Consider the following 21,800-nt stretch of genomic DNA (forward strand, 5'->3'; position numbering starts at 1 on the left):
GGCATCGTCAGTGGGGACCCCCCGGGTCTGGGGACACAGGGGACGTGGGGCCCAGGGACCAAGGGGACACCGGGAGCGGGAATGCAGGGGACATGGAGAGCAGGGACCAAGGGGACCAAGCTGAGACGAAGGGGAGCAGGGACCCCCAGGACACCGGGACTGGGGACCAAGGGGATGCAGGGGATGCTGGGATTGGGGACCAAGAGGATGCGGGGACCAGGGATGTGGCAGGGGATGCTGCAGGGACATGGCAGGGTTCGGTGGGGACACAGCAGATACATGGCAGAGGACGTGGCAGGGACGGCTGGGGACACAGCGGGGACGTGGCAGGGAGATGGTGGAGACAGCTGAGGAGTTGGCAAGGATGCAGCGGTGGCATGGCAGGGACAGGGTGGGGCTGGTTAGGGCCACTGCTGGGGCCATGGCAGGGATGCAGGGGGGACATGGCAGGGACGGCTGGGAACACAGCAGGGATGGTGGGGGACACAGCACAGTCGTGTCGTGGGGGGAGGGGACGCAGCAGGGATGGCTGGGGACACCGTGCGGATGTGTCAGGGACACATCGGGGACAGCTGAGGATGTGGCGGGGACGTGTGGGGATGGTGTGGTTTAGCTGCTGGCAGGCAGCTAAACACCAGGCAGCCGTTCGCTCCCCCCGCAGTGGGATGGGGGAAGAGAATCGGGGCAAAAAAGTAACATTTGGGGGCTGAGAGAAAAAGAGGTCGATGGGACAGAAAAGGGGAGAAAATCATAATGATAATCATGGTAATAATAATAGTAAAAATGATAATAGAATGTACAACACACGTGACTGTCCTGGTTTCAGCTGGGAGAGAGTTAATGTTCCTCCTAGTAGCTGGTAGAGTGCTGTGGTTTGGATTTAGGATGAGAACAATGTTGAAAACACCCCGATGGTTTGGTTCTTGCTGAGCAGAGTTTACGCCAGTCAAGGACTTTTCAGCTTCCCGTGCTCTGCCAGGGGCACAAGAAGCTGGGAGGGGGCGCAGCCAGGACAGCTGGCCCCCAACTGGCCAAAGGGCTGTTCCATACCGTATGACATCACGCTCAGTATATAAGCTGGAGGAAGAAGAAGGAGGGGGGGACGTTTGGAGCGATGGCGTTTGTCTTCCCAAGTCACCGTTAGGCGGGATGGAGCCCTGCTTTCCTGGGGATGGCTGAGCACCTGCCCGCCGATGGGAAGGGGTGAATCAATTCCTTGCTTTGCTTTGCTTGTGCGCGTGGCTTTTGCTTTCCCTATTATCTCAACCCCTGAGTTTTCTCACTTTTACTCTTCCGATTCTCTCCCCCATCCCACCGGGGGGGGAGTGAGCGAGCGGCTGCGTGGTGCTCAGTTGCTGGCGGGGGTTAAACCACGACAATTCCCCATCCCTGAGGTGTTCAAGGCCAGGCTGGATGGGGCTTTGAGCAACCTGGTTGAGTGGAAGGTGTCTCTGCCCATGGCAGGGGGTTGGAACCAGGTGATCTTCAAGGTCCCTTCCAACCCCAACCATTCCAGGATTCTATCAAAATCAAGCACAATTCCTTCGCAGGGGATCCAGCTGGGTCCTGGGGGCCTGGGGAGCCGCCCGGCCCGGCTGCAGGGTCTTGAGCGCTCGCCCTCCGGTTGTCACTGCTGCCATGGGAAGTGCGTGGGACCATCATGTTTTTCCCGCTCAAGGGCGAGTACCATAGGGTCCAGTGGCAACACCATTCCACAGTCCCTTTGCCACTCCGGATGGTTTCGGAGGGTGAAAAACATATCTGCCTATGATACTTCATCCCACTTTCCTTCTCTCCTTAAAAACAACATGAATTGTAGGAGGGTATTACAATCAATTGACCCATTAAGTGCCCACTTAGCCCCATGTTCCAATTTGTAGATCGGCCACCATTGGTTGCAATATTTAACGAGAGTTTTCTTGCTCTCTGTACCCCCGGTTCCAGCAATGTCCTTCCAGTGAGCCAATATACAACCCAGGGGACTCGTCTTTAAAACGCCGCCCTGAGCATTACCCATTTCTCTCACTTTTTCTACCTGTCTTTTATATTACTTCTTGTTAACCCCAGTGCTTTGTTTCAGCTTCCACACAAATCTTTTCTTGCAGATCTCTGTAGTTTTCTCCCAGTCTCCCTCCCACACGTCCCAAATTTCCAGGAATAGGTGTTTCTTTCCACACACAAGCTTCACTATTTCAGAATTTTGATGGGCTCTTTCCCAATCATAAAACCGTGGGGGTCTGGGGAAGGCACTTGAGGCACTCTGCCCTCCGCCTGCTCGATAAACAATACCACCTTTTCCCACAAGATTTACATTTTAGCAGTACCCAGGTCGGATGCCAGTTGCCATGCAGTCTAGTGGTGAGTCCACACGCAAAGCAAGGAATTACCCGTTTGCCCGCCGATGTGGGGATTTGAGAAAGCGTCCGGAATAGGCTGTTCCCAATCCAGAGCCACTTTCTGTCCCGCGGGCGTTAAATATGCCCCCTTCAAGTAAAAGCGTTCACTTCCCCATCTTATCCCATTTTCTCCCTCGTTTAAATATTCCCAGGGTTCAAGCCCAAACCCCCGAAGGAGCGACTTCTCTTCGTTCTGCCACTTTGATGATTAGCCAGTTCCCCGATACTTAGGAGAATGGCTAAGCACCACGGCAGCCCAATTTTACACACCAAAAGATTTACAAATTTTTGGCTAAGCACCACAGCAGCCCAATTTACACTCCAAAAGTTACAAATGTTATAAACATTCCAGGCGCTTTGTCCATCTCTGGCCGTGCTCCTCTGGCCGTGCTCCTCGTGGAGTCACGGAACCACAAATCAGGACTCCCACTCACTTCACAGCGATGCTGTGTCTCAAACACACACACACACGAATTTTCAACATACACTACATGCACTACATACAATCCATACAATCCATACATGTAGTATATGCAATACCCGGGTAAATGAAACAGATAATTATCGCTCCAGCTGATATCCCTTCAGCAGCTGCAAAGATTTAAATACTTTTGGGAGAGGTCCGCTTACCCTTCTCCTGCTTCTTATACAGTCATTAGCAGGTCCATCCTGGCTCCCAACACTGGCATGCAGCGGTGACCTCAGATTTGCTCGATCTACCCCCAGGATCGCTAGCGGCCGCTCCATCGGCCAGCAGATCTCCTTGGCCGCTCCATCGGCCAGGGTACCCTCCTCCCCTACGGGGACTATGCTGCACGCCAGACGTCTCTGCGCGGTTTACCAGCAGCCCCGGCCAAGCGTACGACTTACTGGCCCTTCTTGTCAAACATACCGTTTGATCCGCGGCTTCAGGAGGTTGTTGTCTGCTCCCGCGGTGAGCGGCTGGCAGCGGAGGCTCCTCCGAGGAAGATGCTCGGGGTGCGCCCAGGAGCGTCCGCTCCGCAGTCGGTCCCGCGGTCGAGCAGAGACTCTGCTGCCTGGCTCGCCGAACTGACGTGCGGGAACAGACTCCCCAGCCCGTGAGGCTGTAAAGTAGGTATGTTTATTCAGCGCTGGGCAGCACGGGGGGTCATCCCGCCAAAGTCGTGCGCGCCCACGTGGAGGCTTGTCCTGGATTTATACGACAAAGTGTTACATAGACATCAGGTTTCCCACTACGCCTAGACATATGCATGACCTGTCCCCGCTTTGTATTAAAATTCGCCCCCAGAGGTCGTTTCCATAAACCCCTCCCAACTGCGCTTGCGCGGTGCCTCCTGGTGGGGGTCGCGGGGGGTCGTGGGGATGAAGGCTGATGACTCTTCTTCGTCACCGCTGGTAACCCCTTGCTCTTGCGCAGACTCAGTTGCTCCTTGACTCTTGTCCAAGCTGCAGGGTCGGTTTCAGCTGGTTTTCCAGACAAGTTGCTGTTCTGATCAGGACCTGTCCTTCGCTGAGAGATTGCAAGACTCCTTACTTCAATCCTTTTGTGCAATAGTTAAACTTTTATAGTTACACTCTAAAGCCCCTTTTCACTAGTAGCTGGCACAGTGCTGTGGTTTGGATTTAGGGTGAGGATAATGTTGGTAACACACTGATGGTTTAGTTGTTGCTCAGCAGTGCTCACACCAGTCAAGGCCTTTCCAGCTTCCCGTGCTCTGCCCGGTGCACAAGGAGCTGGGAGGGGGCACAGCCAGGACAGCTGACCCCGACTGGCCCAAGGGCTGTTCCATACCGCGTGACGTCATGCCCAGTACAGAAACTGGGGGGAGCTGGCTGGGGGAGCCTCAATCGCTGCTCGGGAACGGGCTGGGCATCAGTCAGCGGGTGGTGAGCAATTGCATCGTCTGTCACTTCCTTTGTATATTAGTGTTGTGTTTTATTATTATTATTATTGTTGTTATTATTATTACTACAACTACTATTCTATTCCATTTTACTTCAATTATTAAACTGTTCTTATCTCAACCCACGAGTTCCTTGACTTTCACCCTTCCAATTCTCTCCCCCATCCCCCTGGGGTGGGGGCCGTGAGCGAGCGGCTGCGTGGTGCTCAGTTGCCGGCTGGGGTTAAACCACGCCAGTCCTTTTTGGCGCCCAACGTGGGGCTCAAAGGCTTCGAGGTCACGACAGATCTAACTGGAATGTGCTAGATCGAACTTATAGCTGTTAGTGCTGTTTGGCTAGTAATCGGCAGGCTTCTGTGCTTGCCCCGGGGCTTGCTTGCCTTACTGTATCTTAGAGTCTGGTGCTCGTTAGCGGCTGCTTTTGCTTTTGCTGCCTGCTGTGCTGCTGAACTGCTGATCATCCCACTCTGCCGTGCCTGGGAACATGTTGATAACAGCAACGGCCACGTGCCTGGGCTGGCAGACGGCCAGGGCATCGCTGCTGTTTCTGTGCCGCTGCCCTGGACAGGCTGGAGCTCCAGTGTGACCTCGAGTCGAAGGGACTGTCACCTGTGGATGAGGCCACGCGGGAGCAGGACACCCCGAAGCGTCTGTGGCCGTGGATAAGCCCACGCCAGAGCAGGTATGTCTGAAGCGTCTGTGGCCATGGTTACGTCTGTGCCGCAGCAGGCATACCTCTTGGAGGGATTGTGGCCCAAGGAGGAGTCCACGCTGGAGAAGGTACACCTCGGAGCATCTGTGGCTGTGGACAAGCCCGTGCTGCAGCAGGTACCCCTTGAAGCATCAGTGGCTGTGCATGAGGTCATGCTGGAGCCCCTCAAAGCGTGTGGCCTTGGGTAAGGCCATGGTGGAGCAAGTTTACTTCTGAAGAGACTGTGGCTGCGGGCAAGGCCCCGCTGGAGCAGGTCTGTCTCTGAAGGCATTGTGGCCCATGGAGAAGGCCACGCTGGAACAGGTGCACCTCTAAGTGACCGTGGCTGTGGAGAAGTCCATGCCGCAGCAGGTACGCCCCTGGAGAGACTGTGGCTCACAGACACGGCTCCATTGGAGCAGGTAAACCCCTAAGGGACTGCAGGCTGTGGAGAAGTCCAAGCCGGAGCAGGGGCAAGGGGAGGAGTCCATTGCAGTGTTAAACCCAATGGTCTGGTCCAAAGGGGCCAGGGGAGGAGACTGGAATGGAAATACCTTTGAATTGTTGTGACCCGGGATCTGAGTTGCATGTTGTAGGAATTACCATAGCAGGAACCACCTGAACCCCTGGAGGAGAAGCCTTACAAGAAGCAGTGCAAGCGCAGCAGTGACCCGACCTGAGGGGGCTTTGGTGCCCAATAACTCCACGCAACACACCACCTCTCCTGTCCTGAGCCACCAGCATCACGGATGGAGCCCAAAGTCATGGACTAAATGAACTCAGGGGACATTGGGTGGACATTTGGGGATGTTTATGGACATTTTACAGACATTTCACAGGGGTGCTCCATAGACTAAGGCGGGGGGGGGGTGGTTAATCAGGATGTATTGGATAATGTGGGACCTGAGCATGACGTAAATGGTATGGAATAAGGGGTGGGCACTGTCCTGGTTTCAGCTGGGAGAGAGTTAATGTTCCTCCTAGTAGCTGGTAGAGTGCTGTGGTTTGGATTTAGGATGAGAACAATGTTGAAAACACCCCGATGGTTTGGTTCTTGCTGAGCAGAGTTTACGCCAGTCAAGGACTTTTCAGCTTCCCGTGCTCTGCCCGGGGCACAAGAAGCTGGGAGGGGGCGCAGCCAGGACAGCTGGCCCCCAACTGGCCAAAGGGCTGTTCCATACCGTATGACATCACGCTCAGTATATAAGCTGGAGGAAGAAGAAGGAGGGGGGGACGTTTGGAGCGATGGCGTTTGTCTTCCCAAGTCACCGTTAGGCGGGATGGAGCCCTGCTTTCCTGGGGATGGCTGAGCACCTGCCCGCCGATGGGAAGGGGTGAATCAATTCCTTGCTTTGCTTTGCTTGTGCGCGTGGCTTTTGCTTTCCCTATTAAACTGTCTTTATTGCAACCCATGAGTTTTCTGACTTTTACTCTTTAAGTACTCTCCCCGATCCCACCGGGGGGGGAGTGAGCGAGTGGCTGCGTGCTGCTCAGTTCCTGGCTGGAATTATACCACAACATTGAGGCACAATGCAATTGCTGACCGCCCGCCGAGCGATGCCCACCCGGCTCCCCAGCAGCGATCGCCCCCCCGGCCAACTCCCCCCAGTTTCTCCACTGGGCATGACGACAGAGGGCATGGAGCAGCCCTTGGGCCAGTTTGGGTCAGCTGGCCTGGCTGTGCCCCCTCCCAGCTTCTCGCTGGCCGGGCAGGGGAAGCTGGAAAGGCCTTGAGCAGTGGAAGCGCTGCTTAGCCACAGCTCAGACCTCAGGGGGTGCCACCATTCTTCTCACCCTAAAGCCAAAGCATGGCACTAGGCTAGCTCCTAGGCAGAAAGCGAACTCTGTCCCAGCCGAAAGCGGGAGCAGCGGGCAGGAGAGAGGCCGGGCAGGAGCACCGCCAGGCACAAGAGCTGCCAGGCATGAGCGATGGCGGGCACGAGGGACAGCGGGCGCAAGGGGTGCCAGGCACGAGGGACATCGTCCTTGGGGCATGAGTGCTATTCGGGTGCTAGCGACAATGTGCACCGGGCACGTGAGATGCCGGGCGAGAGCACTGCCAGGCGTGAGCGATGGCGGGCACGGGGAGAGCGGGCACAAGCGACAGCAGGCAGGAGGGAGAGCGGGCACAGGCAGTGCCGGGCAGAGGGGAGAGCGGGCGCGAGGGACACCTCCCACAAGCCCCGGGGGTGCCCACGCGCCCCAGGATCATTTTAGCCTTTTCCCAGCTTTGTCCCCCCTAAAGCCCCAGGCTGGCGGAGCCGGGCTGGGGGTGGGGAGAGCCCAGCATGGGGTGCCGGGCGCCTGGGTGCCCCCCGGGGGTGGGCAGGGCGCCGGGGTGCTGGGGTGCCCCGGGGGAAGGGGACAAGAGCGTGGCTGGGGCTGGGGCTTGGGGGGCCCCGGGGTGACCCCGGGCTGGGGGGACAGTGGTGGAGCAGGGGGTTCGGGGGGTGCGTGGGGACGTGGGGGGGTCCCGGCCCGAGGGTCCCGGGGGGTGCGGTGTGGCGGGGGGCCCCGGGGGAGCCCTGTCCCGGCCCAGCCTTCCCCGCAGCCTCCGCTTCTTTCACTTTCGCTTTCGCGCGGAGCAGCGCGATGGGTCTGTGGCGGGTGCTGGGCCTGGGACTGCTGCTGGGGGCCGTCGTCGGGGCAGTGGCAAACGGTGAGGGAGAGCGCGGACCCTGGAGCTGCCCCGGGCACCGGGACCCCCCTGCACCCCCTTTCGCGGGACACCGGGGCCCCCCTTGACACCCCCCACCCTGTGCCCCGTGACCACGGACTCTTCTTCCTTGGGCACAGGGAACTGGCCTGGGCACCGGGACCCCCCTGCACCCCCTTTCCTAGGATACCGGAGACCCCCCCCCTGTTGTCTCCCGTCCCCTGTGCACTGGGACCCTGCTGGACTCCCCTTCCCCAGACACAGGGACTCCCCCCCGGTCCCCTTCCCCAGACACCGGGTACCCCCTCGGAACCCCCCTCCCCACCCCCGCGCCCCCCCTGTACCCCCCTTTCCTCGGCACCCCCGACCCCCACCCAGCCTCGCTCTCCATCCCTGCCCCTGGGCACCCTCACCCCTGTACCCCCACCCCAAACCCCGCTGCCCCCCACCTCTGACCGCCCCCCGTGTCCCTGCAGTGCTCCACTCCCTGCGCTACTTCGATGTTGCGGTGTCGGAGCCCAGCCCGGGGCTTCCCCAGTTCGTGTCCGTGGGGTACGTGGATGGGAGCCCCATTGCGCGCTACAGCAGCGAGACGGGGAAGGTGGAGCCCCGGGCGGCCTGGATGGCGGCCAACATGGATCAGCAGTACTGGGACACCCAGACCCAGAAATTTCAGAACTTTCAGCAGCTTGACCATGTGCACCTGGACACATTGCGGGCCCGCTACAACCAGAGCAGGGGTGAGTGGGGGCTGGGCTGGGGCTCCGTGGGGCTGGGGCAGGGCTGCGTGGGCCAGGGGAGTTCGCACCCCCAAGACCCTGCCCTGCCCCACGCTGCTGCCCCGGCTTGTGCCGGCCCTTCCCTGCCTGGGGTCATTGTCAGGGGGCTCCCAGCCCCCCTGTCCCCCAGGGCCAGGGGCTCCCGGCTGCCCTGTGCCAGCCCCACAGCGCTTGGGATCCCCTGTCTTGGAGCCAGGGGGGGCTTCTGGCCCCCCCAGCCCAGCGCATCCCCACCCCCGCAGTGCCCAGGACCCCATCCCAGGACCGGGAGGCTCCTGGCCGCCCCCTCCCAGCCCCTCGCTGTCCCTGCAGCTCCCAGCTGCCCTGTGCCAGCCCCTTGCCACCCCCACGGCAGTCGATACCCCCAGAAGCAGAGGGGCCCCCACCTGCAGTGTCCCAGCCCCTTGCCCTCCCCATGGTGCTCCGGGCCCCATCCCAGAGCCAGCGGGGCTTCCCCACCCCATCCCATCTCCTTGTGCCCCCCTCCCTGCCCCAGCATTTGGGAGCCATGGCAGCCCCTCGCTGTCCCAGGGTGCTGTGGGGCTGGGTGCCAACCCAGCCCTCTCCTGGGTGCAGGGGGTCTGCACGACGGCGTTACGTGACAGCCCGAGTGCTGGACGGGGGGCAGCTCTTGTGCCGGTGCCCGATCCCTGTGGGCCTCGTCCAGGGCTGGGGTGGGGGGTGCTGCCAGGGGGTCGGTGCCCCACTGAAGGCCCGGGGCTGCAGCCGCCCCTCAGCCCCGTCTCTCTGGTTGCGTTTCAGGGGCTCACACGCTGCAGCGCTTGTGCGGCTGTGACCTGCTGGAGGACGGTAGCGTCAGGGGGTATTGGCAGATGGCCTACAACGGGAGGGACTTCATCGCCCTCGACATGGACACGATGACGTTCACCGTGGCGGATGCGGCGGCAGAAATCACCAAGCAGAAGTACGAGGAGGACAGGACTTACGCTGAGCGGCGGAAGCATTACCTGCAGAACACCTGCATTGAGTGGCTGAGGAAATACGTGAGCTACGGGTGGGCCGTGCTGGAGAGGAAAGGTGAGGGCGAGGCGGGGACCCCGGGGGCCGGCTGCTGTGGGTGCGTGTGCCGGCCCTCACCGCCTGCCCCTCCCCAGAGCCCCCCACGGTGCGAGTGTCGGGGAAGGAGGCCGACGGGATCCTGACCTTGTACTGCCGCGCTTACGGCTTCTACCCGCGGCCCATCATCGTCAGCTGGCTGAAGGCGGGGGAGGTCAGGGACCAGGAGACGGAGTGGGGCAGCATCGCGCCCAACAGCGACGGCACCTACTACACCTGGGCCTCCATCGAGGCGCGCCCGGAGGAGAAGGACAAGTACCGGTGCCGCGTGGAGCACGCCAGCCTGGCCGAGCCCGGTGTCTTTGCGTGGGGTGAGCCCGGTGGGCTTGGGCCCGTGGAGCGGTGGGCTGGGGTGGTTGCCCTTCCCCTCCTCACGGCCCTGCTCTCCCCCAGAGCCGGAGTCCAACCTGCTCACTGTCGTGGTGGCGGTGGCTGTTGCCATCCTGGCTGTCACCGCTGTCATGGCCGCATTCGCCTTCTGGAAGTACAAATCAGGGAAAGGGAAGCAGGGCTACGGCGTGGCAGCAAGTGAGTACTGGGAGCAGGCCCGGCTCCATCCGCTGCCCAGTGCCGGGGCGGTCTCGTGGCTCTGATTTTTGGCTGCTGCCGGCATTTCCCAACCCCTCGTCCTCCCTGTGTTGCCCCTCTTTAGAGCCCCGTAGCGGGGACGTATGGAAGAGGTTGTGTGTCCCCTCCGGTGCCTGCGGCACCATCCTCCCCTCCCAGTGGCTGCAGCGCGGCCGTGGCTCCCAGGCCGGCTCCTGGCCCGTGCACTGGGCCCGTAGGGAGCGCGGGGCTGGCAGCTCACGGCTGTTTCTCTCTCGCAGGCACGGACGGGGGGTCTGGTGGCTCAGCCGCAGGTACGGCCTGGGACCGGGGGATGGACGGGGCGGCCCCAGCTCTCTGTGTTTCCCGCAGCTGGAGCAACACTGGGCTGGGGGGGGGTCACCGAGCCCCCCAGAGCAGAGAGTTGGGGACAGGGAGGTGGCCCTGGGTGACGCTGTCTCTTCCTCCCGTCCCTGCAGGGATCACCGCCTAACGCCTTCGCGAGGGGCCAGCACGTGGCTGGATGTGGCCCCCTGCCCTCTCACCAGTTGGGCGCAGAGCGGTGCTGGAGGATGCTGGGAGCTGCCTGCAGAGCGAGCTTGTCATGCTGCACCCGCCCACCCCCGGCGATGGTGGTGGCTCTTCTGACTGGGCAAACTTCGTTTTTCCATTACTAATTGAGCACTGCAATTATTACTGTTTTTTTTTTATTTTGAGGCTGTAACTTATTTCTTCCGCGTGTGTACGTTTCCTGGCGCACCCAATAAATGCTGGTCCCCGCCCTCCCTCAGCCTGTGCCTTCTTTCACGGTGCCTGGGCTTCTCTCGCAGCCTCGGGCAGAGGGCTGTGCTGGTTCTGGCTGGGACAGGGTTGATTTGCTTCATAGCGGCCCAGCATGGTGCCGGGTGCAGGATTTGTGACCAAGGCAGCGTCGGTAGCACAGCGATGGATCTGACCAGCGTTGGCACAGCGTCACGGCTGCCCCAGTGCATAGATGGGGGTTGCGGAAGATGGTGAGAGGGGACACAAGCAGGCAGATGCCCCAAACTAAAGAGAGTTTTCCTGGCCGTATCATGTCATACTCGATGATGAAAAGGGCAAAGAGGGGGCTGATGGGGGCTGGCCAGCTTTTCCTCAGGCACTGGCTGGGTAGGGGTGTCCCTGTGGTGGAGGGGGTGAGCTCAAAGCCACACAGATGGACCCTGAGCAGAAGGGCTCCTGCTCTGAGGCCATGGAAACAGGCGCTGAGACAACGTCTTCTGGTTTGAGGTCCCACAAACGGTCCGTGTGCCTATACCAGGGACCCAGAACTAAAATAGTTGCTCTTGTAGTCAAGGAGTCACGGTGGAAGCAGAGGTTGGCTTGGTCAATAAGAGAAGCAGCAGCTCCTCCTGAGAGGGAGCAGAGGCAGAAACAACCCAGTGCCAGTCCCTGGGCGGGCTGTGAGATCCAAGGAATGGTTTCGTCCATCAGGCAGGTGAAGAGATTTGCTCCCGGGTTGCTCCCGTGCTGGGAGAGCGGGGCTTGAGAGGCTGGAACTAGAAGGTAGGGAAGGGCAGGAGCTGGGATCCATTGCTAGGGACTGTGGGACTGATGGACGGGAAGAGGGGCAGCCACCCGCCGCCTCTGGAGGTGGCTCTTGCTGAGCGGGAAGGCAAAGGGGGGGATCCCAGTTGCCATGGTGGGAGCTGCGGGGAGCCCAACGGGAAAGGTGTGGGAGAAGCGACTGGTCCAGAGGCTCAAGGAAGCAAAGATCCTTTGGGGATGCAAAGGGGCAGCGGTGGGCTGCTGTAGATAGAGAGATGTATCGCACAGCAGTGTGCCCAGGTGGCCAAGGAGGCCCAGAGGGCTGCAAGCGCACATTGCCGGGTCACGTTGAGCTTCTCACCACCCAACACCCCCAAGCCCTTCTCCTCAGGGCTGCTCTCAATCCATTCCCCGCCCAGCCTGTATTTGTGCTTGGGATTGCCCCGGCCCATGTGCAGGACCTTGCCCTTGGCCTGATTGACCTTCATGAGGTTCATATAGGCCCACCTCTCCAGCCTGTCAAGGTCCCTCTGGATGGCAGCCCTTCCCTCCAGCGTGTCGACCGCATCACACAGCTTGGTTCAAACTTGCTGCGGGTGCGCTCAATCCCGCTGCCCAATGTCGGCAACAGATGTTAAATAGTGCTGGTCCCAATAGCGACCCCTGAGGAACGCCACTCGTCACTGGTCTCCACTTGGACATCGAGGCGTTGACCACAACTCTTTGAGTGCGACCAGCCGGCCAATTCCTTATCCACTGAGTGGTCCATCCATCGAATCCCCGTCTCTCCAATTTAGAGACACAGATGTCGTGCGGGACAGCGTCAAATGCTTTGCACGGGTCCAGGTAGATGACATCTCTTGCTCTTCCCTCATCCACCAACGCTGTAACCCCGTCGTAGAAGGCCACCAAATTTGCCAGGCACGACTTGCCCTTAGTGAAGCCCCACTGGCTGTCACCAATCACCTCCTTATTTTCCATGTGCCTTAGCATAGTTTCCAGGAGAATCTGCTCCATGATCTCGCTGGGCACAGAGGTGAGGCTGACTGGCCTGCAGTTCCCGCGTCTTCCTTTTTTCCCTTTTTAAAAATGGGGGTTATGTTTCCCCTTTTCCAGTCAGTGGCAGCTTCACTGGACTGCCACGACTTCTCAGATATGATGGAGAGTGGCTTAGCAACTTCATCCGCCAGTTCCCTTAGGACCCGTGGATGCATCTCACAGGGTCCTGTGGACTTGTGCACCTTCAGGTTCCTTAGATGGTCTCGAACCCGATCTTCTCCTGCAGTGGGCGGTTCTTCATTCTCCCAGTCCCTGCCTTTGCCTTCTGCGACTTGGTGGTGTGGCTCGAGCACTTGCCGGTGAAGACTGAGGCAAAAGAGTCACTGAGTACCTCAGCCTTCTCCACATCCCGGGTGACCAGGTCTCCCGTTGCCTTCTGGAGAAGGCCCACATTCTTCCTAGTCTGCCTTTTATCACCAGGGAGTGGGCGCCATGGCTCGGGCAATGCCCAGCCTTCGGGAGCGTCTCCCGCCAGAGCTGCCGGCTCCTGGTGGGTCTCTCCGCTCTCCTGGTGTTTCCCTGCCTCAGGAAAACTCCCTGTGCCCCGAGATCCGCTGCTCCGCTGCGGATCGGACTGGCTGCGGAGCAGCTCCCCTCGGCAACTGGGGATTTTGTACAAATTTCTGTCCCACCGGGGGCAGAGGAGCCCCCCTGGCCACCCCATTGCTGCCCCTCCCCTGCACCCCCCAATCCCTGCAACCCCCTCCCCCCCCCAGCTCCGCAGTCCCCCAACACATCCTGGGGCCAAACAGAAGGATTTATTTCCAACTCTGTGTCCCGTGGCCAGCCCTGCCGGTTACCAGCCCGGCTGGCACCCGCTGGCCCCCATGGTCACCAGCACGCAGCAGGGACATGGCAGTGTGCCTGGCCTGGCCCAGCCCCCGTGCTCCCCCGTCACAGCGCTCGTGGTCCCTTGTCACAGCTTTCGGTGTCCCCATCCCTGCTCCTGGTGTCCCCATCCCATCTCCTGCTGTCCCTCTTGCAGCTTCCAGTGTCCCCATCCCTGCTTTTGGTGCCCCCATCCTGGCTCCTGGTGTCCCCTTCCCTTGGTGTCCCCATCCCCAGCTCCTGCTGTCCCTCACCCTCCTTCCCAGTTGGCGGCTGGTCACCAGTGGTGTTCCCCAGGGCTCAATACTGGGGCCAGTTCTGTTCAATGTCTTTATCGATGATCGGGAGGAGGGGATGGAGGGCACCCTCAGTCAGTTTGCAGGGGACACCCAGTCGGGCGGGAGCGTTGATCTGCTGGGGGGCAGGAGGCCCTGCAGAGGGCCCTGGCCAGGCCAAGTCGATGGGCCCAGGCCATGGGGTGAGGGGCAACAAGGCTCAGGCTGGGTCCTGCCCTGGGGGCACAACAACCCCAGGCAGCGCTGCAGGCGTGGGGAGGAGCGGCTGGGAGCTGCCCGACGGGAAAGGGCCCGGGGGTGCTGGTCGACAGCCGCTGAACATGATCCAGCAGTGTGCCCAGGTGGCCAAGAGGGCCAATGGCATCCTGGCTTGTGTCAGGAACAGTGTGGCTAGCAGGAGCAGGGCAGGGATGGTCCCCCTGTGCTGGGCACTGGTGAGGCCGCCCCTCGAATGCTGTGCTCAGCGCTGGGCCCCGCACCCCAAGGCGGCCATGGAGGGGCTGGAGCGTGGCCAGAGCAGGGCAGCGAGGCTGGGGCAGGAGCACAAGGCTGGGGAGGAGCGGCTGGGGGAGCTGGGGGGGCTCAGCCTGGAGAAGAGGAGGCTGAGGGGAGCCCTCATCGCTCTCTGCAACGGCCTGAAAGGAGGCTGGAGCCGGGGGGGGGTCGGTCTCTGCTCCCCAGGAACAAGCGATGGGACGAGAGGGAACGGCCTCAAGCTGCACCAGGGGAAGTTTAGGTTGGATATTAGGAAAAACTTCTTCACGGAAAGGGCTGCCAGGCCCTGGCACAGGCTGCCCAGGGCAGGGGCTGAGTCCCCATCCCTGGAGGGATTCAAGAGCTGGGGAGATGTGGTGCTTGGGGACATGGATTAGTGGTGGACTTGGCAGCGCTGGGTTTGAAAGGGTTAAAAACCACAAGAGCAAGAAAGATGTTGTAAATACCTTAGTCACTTAATTAGCTGAGAAGACACCCTGGTGTGATTTAACAGTGTTGTGAATGTCTTACAGTTTGATGTGATATAGAGAGTAGCCAGAAGAACAGTTATAAGATAAGGGGGGCTCTGGGATAATCTCGTTACAGACAACTCGGCCTTGGGAGAACAGATGCATGGAACCATGAAGCGAGGAAGAAACAGAAGAATGGCAATGATAGCCTTGGACAACGTCTACGTGATCCTAGGACTGAGTTTGGGCAGAAGCAAGGGTCAATCAGTGAGCACAGTGAAGAAGACTATGAGCCTTCATCTGAAGACCCCCAAAGACCACTTGAAGACCACCACGAGAGATGACTGTGCATGTGAATTAGATATTTACATATGCTAATAAGTTAATGGAAATCTCATGTTTATGTAAATGAATTCCTGGAAATCCTATGAATATGTGTGATTGCATAGTATATATTTTCTAAAAATTCATCAACTCTTTGGGGCACTTATGGTGGAGAATTCCCAGTGCTGCCCAGCGCTGCAATAAAGGACACCTGCTTAATAGTGACTTCGTTGCTCTTGAGTTTCATTTCAGGGACTCTCTGAATGCTCCGTTTCTCCCTTGTGGAGATTTGGACTGTGAGGAGAAGCATCCGTGAATTTTTTTGTATCAGGTTAACAGTTGGACTTGATGATCTTAAAGCTCTTTTCCAACCTAAACGATTCTATGATTCTATGATTAACCCTGGGCCCACAAGACCTGTGGTGGTTTACCCTTTGGGCCCATCACCCTTGGGCTTTGTTAACCCTGGGGACCCATCACCCTGGGTGCCCGTCACTTTTTGCTTCGAAGGACCTCAGGGCTGCAGTGCCCGCTCAGGTCACCATAAGTACCAATATGTGAAGAAGGCTGTCACCATCCTGGGTGGCACTCGGAGGACTGTGGCACTGGGGTCCTGTGCTCCTTCTTCTCCCCGCAGCCCTAATGAGCCCACCCTTCGAACGCTGGGTCCAAGTCCTGGGCAACCAGTATAAGAGTGATGAAGTGACTGTGAGAGGGTCCAGTCTGAGGTGCTCCATGGCTGGGAGCCTCTTGGAGAGGCTGTGGGAGCCAGAACTCTTCAGCCTGGAGAAGATTTGGCTGTCGGGGTCCTGCCCAGGTGGGATCTCATCAGTGGCAGTGACAGGACAAGAGGCACAGGGCACAAAAGTAGACACAGAATGGCTTGGGAGGACACTTTTTTACTGTGGGGGTGACTGAGGCTCCTTGGGGAGGTTCTGGGGTCTCTAACTGTGGAGGGATAAAAGGCCACCAGGATGTGGCTATGGTGGTCTCCTTGGGCTGAGCCCCCCAGCACCCCTTGAAAGGCCCTGTTCCCCCCCAGGGTCTCCCAGGGGCCCTCCCCAGCCCCCCAGCACCCCATGAACGTCCCAGCTGACCCCCAGGGACCCTCCTGTGCCCCCCAGCACCCCGTGAAGGTCCCTGCTGAACCCCAAGGACCCTCCTGAGCCCCTCCAGGATGCCACGAAGGTCTCTGCTGCACCCTGGGGACCCACGGGGCTTTCCCGAGAGGGGAACAGCAGGTGACACCCAGGACACAGGCAGGGCTCAGCGTGTCCCCCAGGCCAGTGCATGGAGGCGGTGGGCAGCATCGCGCAGTCGCCCACGGTACTCAAGGCAGCAGTGCAGCCCAGGTGGGATGGACGCCAACCCCTCCCGCAGCCCCCAGCACCCAGCGGCGATGGTCCCCGTTGAGTCGTTGTCCCCGCCATGCAGCACCCCCCTGGCACACAGGTCCCCCCAGCTTCCGCCGGCTGCCAGCAGGGCTTCCAGGGCCACCATGGGCGCGTCATGGCCGCTGCGCCCTGGCCACCCCTCCAGTGCCCAGCCCATGTACGCCGCATCCCGCTCGGCTGCTGACGGAAGGGATGGCACCTGCGGTGGGCCACGACCCTCCAGAAGCCCCCGGGATTCCAGGTACCTGCAGGAATGCAGGGACGTTGAGGTCACTGGGAACACTGGGGACATTAAGGTCACTGGGAACACTGGAGTCATTGAGGACATGGCAATATTGGGGTCAGCAGGGACACTGGAGACGCGGTGACACTGGGCTCAACAGGGTCATTGCTGTCACTGGGGACACTGGGATCATTGGTGTCACCAGTGATAAAGGAGTAACCAGTGCCACTGGGGGTCAGCGGGCTGTGGCTCTGCAGCAGCCCCTGTGACACCAGGTACCTGTGGGGATATCGGGGACAACTGGGACACCTGGCGGCACCATGGCAGTGGAGGCAGTGGGGACACCAGTGACACCCGTGAAACCAAGAGCACCAGGGATACCAGGGACACTGAGGTCAGTGGGGGTGTGGGGTTCCCCACAGCTGAGGGTGGCAGCACTGGCGGGGACACTGGGGACACTGGGACACTGGGGGCAGCAGGGACAGGATGGGCACTGGTGACTCTGCAGACAGACCAGGCACCAGGGTCAGCAGTGACACCAGTGACAGTGGGGCAGGGGACACATCCAGCCACTGGGGCAGAGCAGTGCCACCAGTGCGGTGGCCGCAAGGACTGGGAGAGAGTCTTGTGGGCACCAGTGACCCCATGAACCCCTCCCAGTATCCTCACCAACCCCTCCCAGTGCTCCCAGCGACCCCACAGAACCCTCCCAGTACCCCCTCACCGGTGCCAGGCATCCCCGAAGAAGGGCCAGGCAGCGGCGTTGTCCCCCACGGCGACCCCGGCACCCTCCACATAGTCCCATGCGAGGGGCAGGACCCGCAGCAACTCGGCCCCCCAGCGCTCTGGGGGCTCCCCCCGAGCCCCCAGAGCCCCAAAGAGGGCCACTGCCAGTGCCCCGAGGTACCCTGCGGGGACAGGGGTTTCAGGGGGGCTCCAGCGTCCCCTCCTCCGCTGTACCCCCCCCCCACCTGGCACCCACCGGTTGGGTGGTGGTGGGTCATGCGTCCGCTCTCGATGCTCACCCGGATCAGTGTTGGCAGCTCCCAGGCGTGCGGGTACCTGCATTGGCATCAGCCCTGTCCCCGTCCTCCCCTGGCCCCTCCCTGTCCCTGTCCCTTCCAGTTCTGACACCCCCGTGTCCCCAGCCCCGACACCCTCGTGTCCCCATTCCCCCAGCTCTGACAACCCCTTGTCCCCATCCCCATCCCCTGTGTCCCCATCCCCTGTGTCCCCATCCCTCCATGTCCCCGTCCCTGACTCCCCTATGGCCCTGACACCCCATTACCCGACAGCCCCATGTCCCCATCCCTTCTATGTCCCCATCCCTCCAGCTCTGACCACTCCGGTGTCCCTGTCCCCTCCGTGTCCCTCTCCCCTCCAGCTCTGACACCCCCATGTCCCTGTCCCCAACACCCTCCATGTCCCCATCCCTCCAGCTCTGATGCCCCCATGTCCCCATCCCCGCTATGCCCCTGTCCCTCCAGCTCTCATACCTCCATCCCTCCCGTCCCCACGTGTCCCCACGTGTCCCCTCATGTCCCTACCCCCCCTCCGCTGTCCTTTCCCATGTCCCTGTCCCCACCTGAGGCCGATGGCCAGGCTACGCATGGCGGCCCCGCAGCCAGTGCCGGTGGGGTTGAAGGGGGTGCGATAGCCCTCGGGCTCCCCAGGCCGCAGCTGTGAGGTGCCTGGGGAGGGGGGAGGTCGGGGGCGTGAGACACACACCCCATGACACCCCCCGACTCCCCTGCAGACCCTCGGACACCACTCACCCAGGATGCTGGTGGGCCCCGGCTTGCGGCCCTCCATGTCACCCATGGCGGCCACGTAGCGACGAGCCAGCTCCTGCAGGAGGGGTTCCCCCTCCAGGCCTGAGGAGGCGGGGTTCGTGAGGACCCCCCCCGGGCCACCCAGTTGGAGGGGAGGGAGAGGCCCCATGCACCCCCCAAAACTGAAGGGGAAGAGGAAGACACCCCCTCCATTGCACCACCCCCAAACGGTGGGGAAAGGGAGCACCGCCCCATAAACAACCCAAAACTGAAGGGGAAGGAGGACAACCTCCCATGGACCCCCAAAAGTGAAGGGAAAACAAGTTGCCCACCATGGACCCCCAAAAGTGGAGGGAAAAGGGGACAGCCCCCATGGACCCCCAAAAGTGGAGGGAAAATGAGCTGCCCACCATGGACCCCCAAAAGTGGAGGGAAAAGGGGATGCCCCCCATGGACCCCCCAAAAGTGGAGGGGAAGTGGGAGGACATCCATGAACACCCCAAAACTCAGGAGAAATGGGGAATCCTCCTGAGCACCCCAAATTGGGTGGGAAAGGGGTAACCACCACCCCCCCACGGCCCCCAGATTGGGAGGGGGAAATGGCCCCCCCGCCCCCCCCCCCGCACCCAATGTGGGAGGAAAGGGAACACCAGTTCCCACAAACTGGGGGGAAAAATAGGGGATCCCCGCCCCCTGCGAGGGGAAATGGGGACCCCCAGCAATTTTTGGGGGGGGGCCTCAGTGGAGCCCTTGAAGGGGGGGTGGAATTAGGATGCCCCCAAACCCCCTCCAGGGCTGGCCAGGGACCCCCAAACTCCCCTAAGGACTCCCCTAAGCAGCTCAGAGGTGTAATGGGGACCCCCAACCCCTCCCAGGGACACCCCTAAGCAGCTCAGAGGTGTAACGGGGACCCCCAGGCTCCCTCAGGGACCCCCTAAGCAGCTCAGAGGTATAACAGGGACCCCCAAACTGCCTCAGGGACCCTCTAAGCAGCTTAGAGGTGTAATGGGGACCGCAAGACCCCTCCAGGGACCCCCCTAAGCAGCTCACAGGTGTAACATCGTCCCCCAGACCCCCCCAGGGACCCCCCTAAAGAGCTCAGATCTGTAACGGGGACCCCCAGACTGCCCCAGGGACGCCCCCATGCAGCCCAGGGGTATAACAGGGACCCCCAAACCCCCCCGGTCTGGGATACCATGGGGACGCCATCCCCTGGTGACCCTCCCCTGTGTCTGTGGGGTGCAACGGACACCCCTACTTCCCCCCACCCCCGCAACCTGTGGCCAGGCCCTCAGCGGTCGCGAGGTGGAGGACGGTGTCATCGCTGACGGGCCACTCAGGGGGCTGGAGGGTGATGGCTTCCAGCCCCCCCAGCTCGGCCAGCTCGGCGTGGATCTGGGGTCCCGAGGTGCAATACTCCCAGCGGCTCCCCCGGTATCCGAGCGCATCCCCCACCCCGCTCAGCACCATGGCCGCTTCGTAGGCTTCCACCGAGGGCACCCTGGGGGAAAAGTGGGGTTTCAAGGGGGGGGAGCAGTGGGGCAGGTGCCGAGGACCCCCTGGGGGCACTCACGTCTCCTCCATCGCGGTAGCAGCTGGGGACGCCCATCAGGTTTGGGGCACGGGGCCAGCGCTGGCCAGGGGCCCTTAAGGAGGGTGAGGACACCAAGGGGACTGGGGGGGTGAAACGACAGAGACAGGGGCACTGTCCCCGTGGTGGTGGGCATGAGTGGGGAGGGACCTCACGGCTGCTGTCCCTGTGGGGGTGGCAGGGAGGGGAAAGGCTGTGGGGGGCCCCAAAAAGCACTGAGAGGGGACTGGGGGGCTGCAGGGAGCACCCAGAGGGGCATGGGGGGGGGGGGGGATGTACCCAAAGAGGGCTGGGGGTACCCAATGGGGCATGGGGGAGCCCGGGGGGCACCCAAAAGGGCTGGGGGGGCACCCAAAGGGGCACACAGGCACATGGAGGGCACCCAACAGGGCTGGGGGGCCACCCAAAGGGGCACAGAGGCACCCAAAAGGGTTGGGGTGGCACCCAAAGGGGCACACAGGGACATGGGGGGCACCCAAAAGGGGTGGGGGTACCCAAGGGGGCATGGAGGCACCCAAAGGGGACTGGGGTGGCACACAAAGGGGCGCACAGGCACATGGGGGGGCACCCAAAAGGGCTGGGGGTACCCAAGAGGCATGGAAGAGCCTGAGGGTGCACCCTAAGGGGACTGGGGGGCACCCAAGAGGGAGACAAGCGACACCCAGAAGGGGCTGGGGGTACCCAAAGGGGCACGGAGGCACCCAAAGGGGAATGGGGGGGCACCAAAAGGGGCACATGGGGACATGGGGGGGCACCCAAAAGAGCTGGGGGTACCCAAAGGGGCATGGGGGAGCCTGGGGGTGCACCCTAAGGGGACTGGGGGGCATCCAAGAGGGAGACGAGGGACACCCAGAGGGACTGGGGGTACTCAAAGGGGCATGGAGGCATCCAAAGGGGAATGGGGGGGCACCCAGGGACATGAGGGGCACCCAAAAGGGCTGGGGGGACACCCAAAGGGACACACAGGCACATGGGGGGCACCCAAAAGGGCTGGGGGTACCCAAGGGGGCATGGAGGCACCCAAAGGGGACAGGGGGGGCACCCAAAAGGGCTGGGGGGCACCCAAAGGGGACACCCAGAGGGGCCAGAGGCCTCAAAGGGATTTGGGACGCAGAAGGATGGGTTTTAGCAAGGCCTGGGGGAAGGCAGGGAACAGGAGAAAAGGAGCCTCGCCAAGAAGAAATGTTTCTCCCAAGTATTTTCCAATATTTCTGTCACTGGGATGGGGCAAAACCATGGCCCGAGCCATATTTTGGGGTGAGATCCCCCAAAACTGAAGTCACCTGGCTCCTGTCAGGATGGGGCAGCTCTGCTCTGACAACCGGGGTCGGCTCTGACCCAAACCCGTTGGGTTTTGCTATCCAAAAAAAGTAAAATTAATGTTTGGTGGTGGGCAGCGAGTGGTTAAAAGATCGTCCTTAAATTGCAGAGCCTTAATTACGGAGTCAAGCAGCAAAACCTCGGCCCCGGCCCCATGCCAGTCCTAGAAAAGTGCAACTCCTGGCACCCAGCACCACATTTTCGTCTGTTTTTTTTGGCCGAAATGATGCCAAACGTGACCCAAATCTTTGATCTGTTGGTGAAAATCCTGTTGGGGGGAAGGGAGGGCAACAACGGGTGCTTGGTCGTAAACCGGGTGAATACCGAGGTTTAAAATCCATTGGCAATTTGGAAAAATTAAAAAAAAAAAAAAATCGGTGTGCCAAAAATAACAATTTTTTGGACATACTTTTGTTTGGACATAAAGAAATGGAGCTCTCATCCTCCCAACCTCCGCAAAGTCTGCTCAGGCCTCAGATACTGGGGTTCAG

General features: G+C 60.7%; 2 protein-coding genes across 2 annotated transcripts; one reads left to right on the plus strand and one right to left on the minus strand.

Annotated features, from left to right (window-relative positions):
• The first annotated feature begins 7,500 nt into the window (after positions 1–7,500).
• LOC309601133 (class I histocompatibility antigen, F10 alpha chain-like) lies at positions 7,501–10,816 on the plus strand. The gene is given in 8 exon segments (XM_082338062.1): positions 7,501–7,632; positions 8,106–8,369; positions 9,171–9,446; positions 9,524–9,796; positions 9,879–9,910; positions 9,912–10,013; positions 10,313–10,345; positions 10,511–10,816. Coding segments are annotated over 8 exon segments (1,245 nt in total). The 5' UTR covers positions 7,501–7,565; the 3' UTR covers positions 10,709–10,816.
• A 5,203-nt stretch (positions 10,817–16,019) lies between these two features.
• Positions 16,020–19,957, minus strand: LOC309601131 (ADP-ribosylhydrolase ARH1-like; the record flags this gene model as incomplete). The annotated part of the gene is made up of 6 exons (XM_082338057.1): positions 16,020–16,648; positions 17,351–17,534; positions 17,609–17,688; positions 18,212–18,317; positions 18,402–18,500; positions 19,676–19,957. Coding segments are annotated over 6 exons (1,124 nt in total), but the record flags the coding sequence as incomplete, so codon positions are not given.
• Positions 19,958–21,800: the final 1,843 nt, after the last annotated feature.

This window comes from Platalea leucorodia, assembly GCF_965183815.1.
Source record: "Platalea leucorodia genome assembly, contig: SUPER_28_unloc_1, whole genome shotgun sequence".
Lineage (NCBI taxonomy): Eukaryota > Metazoa > Chordata > Aves > Pelecaniformes > Threskiornithidae > Platalea > Platalea leucorodia.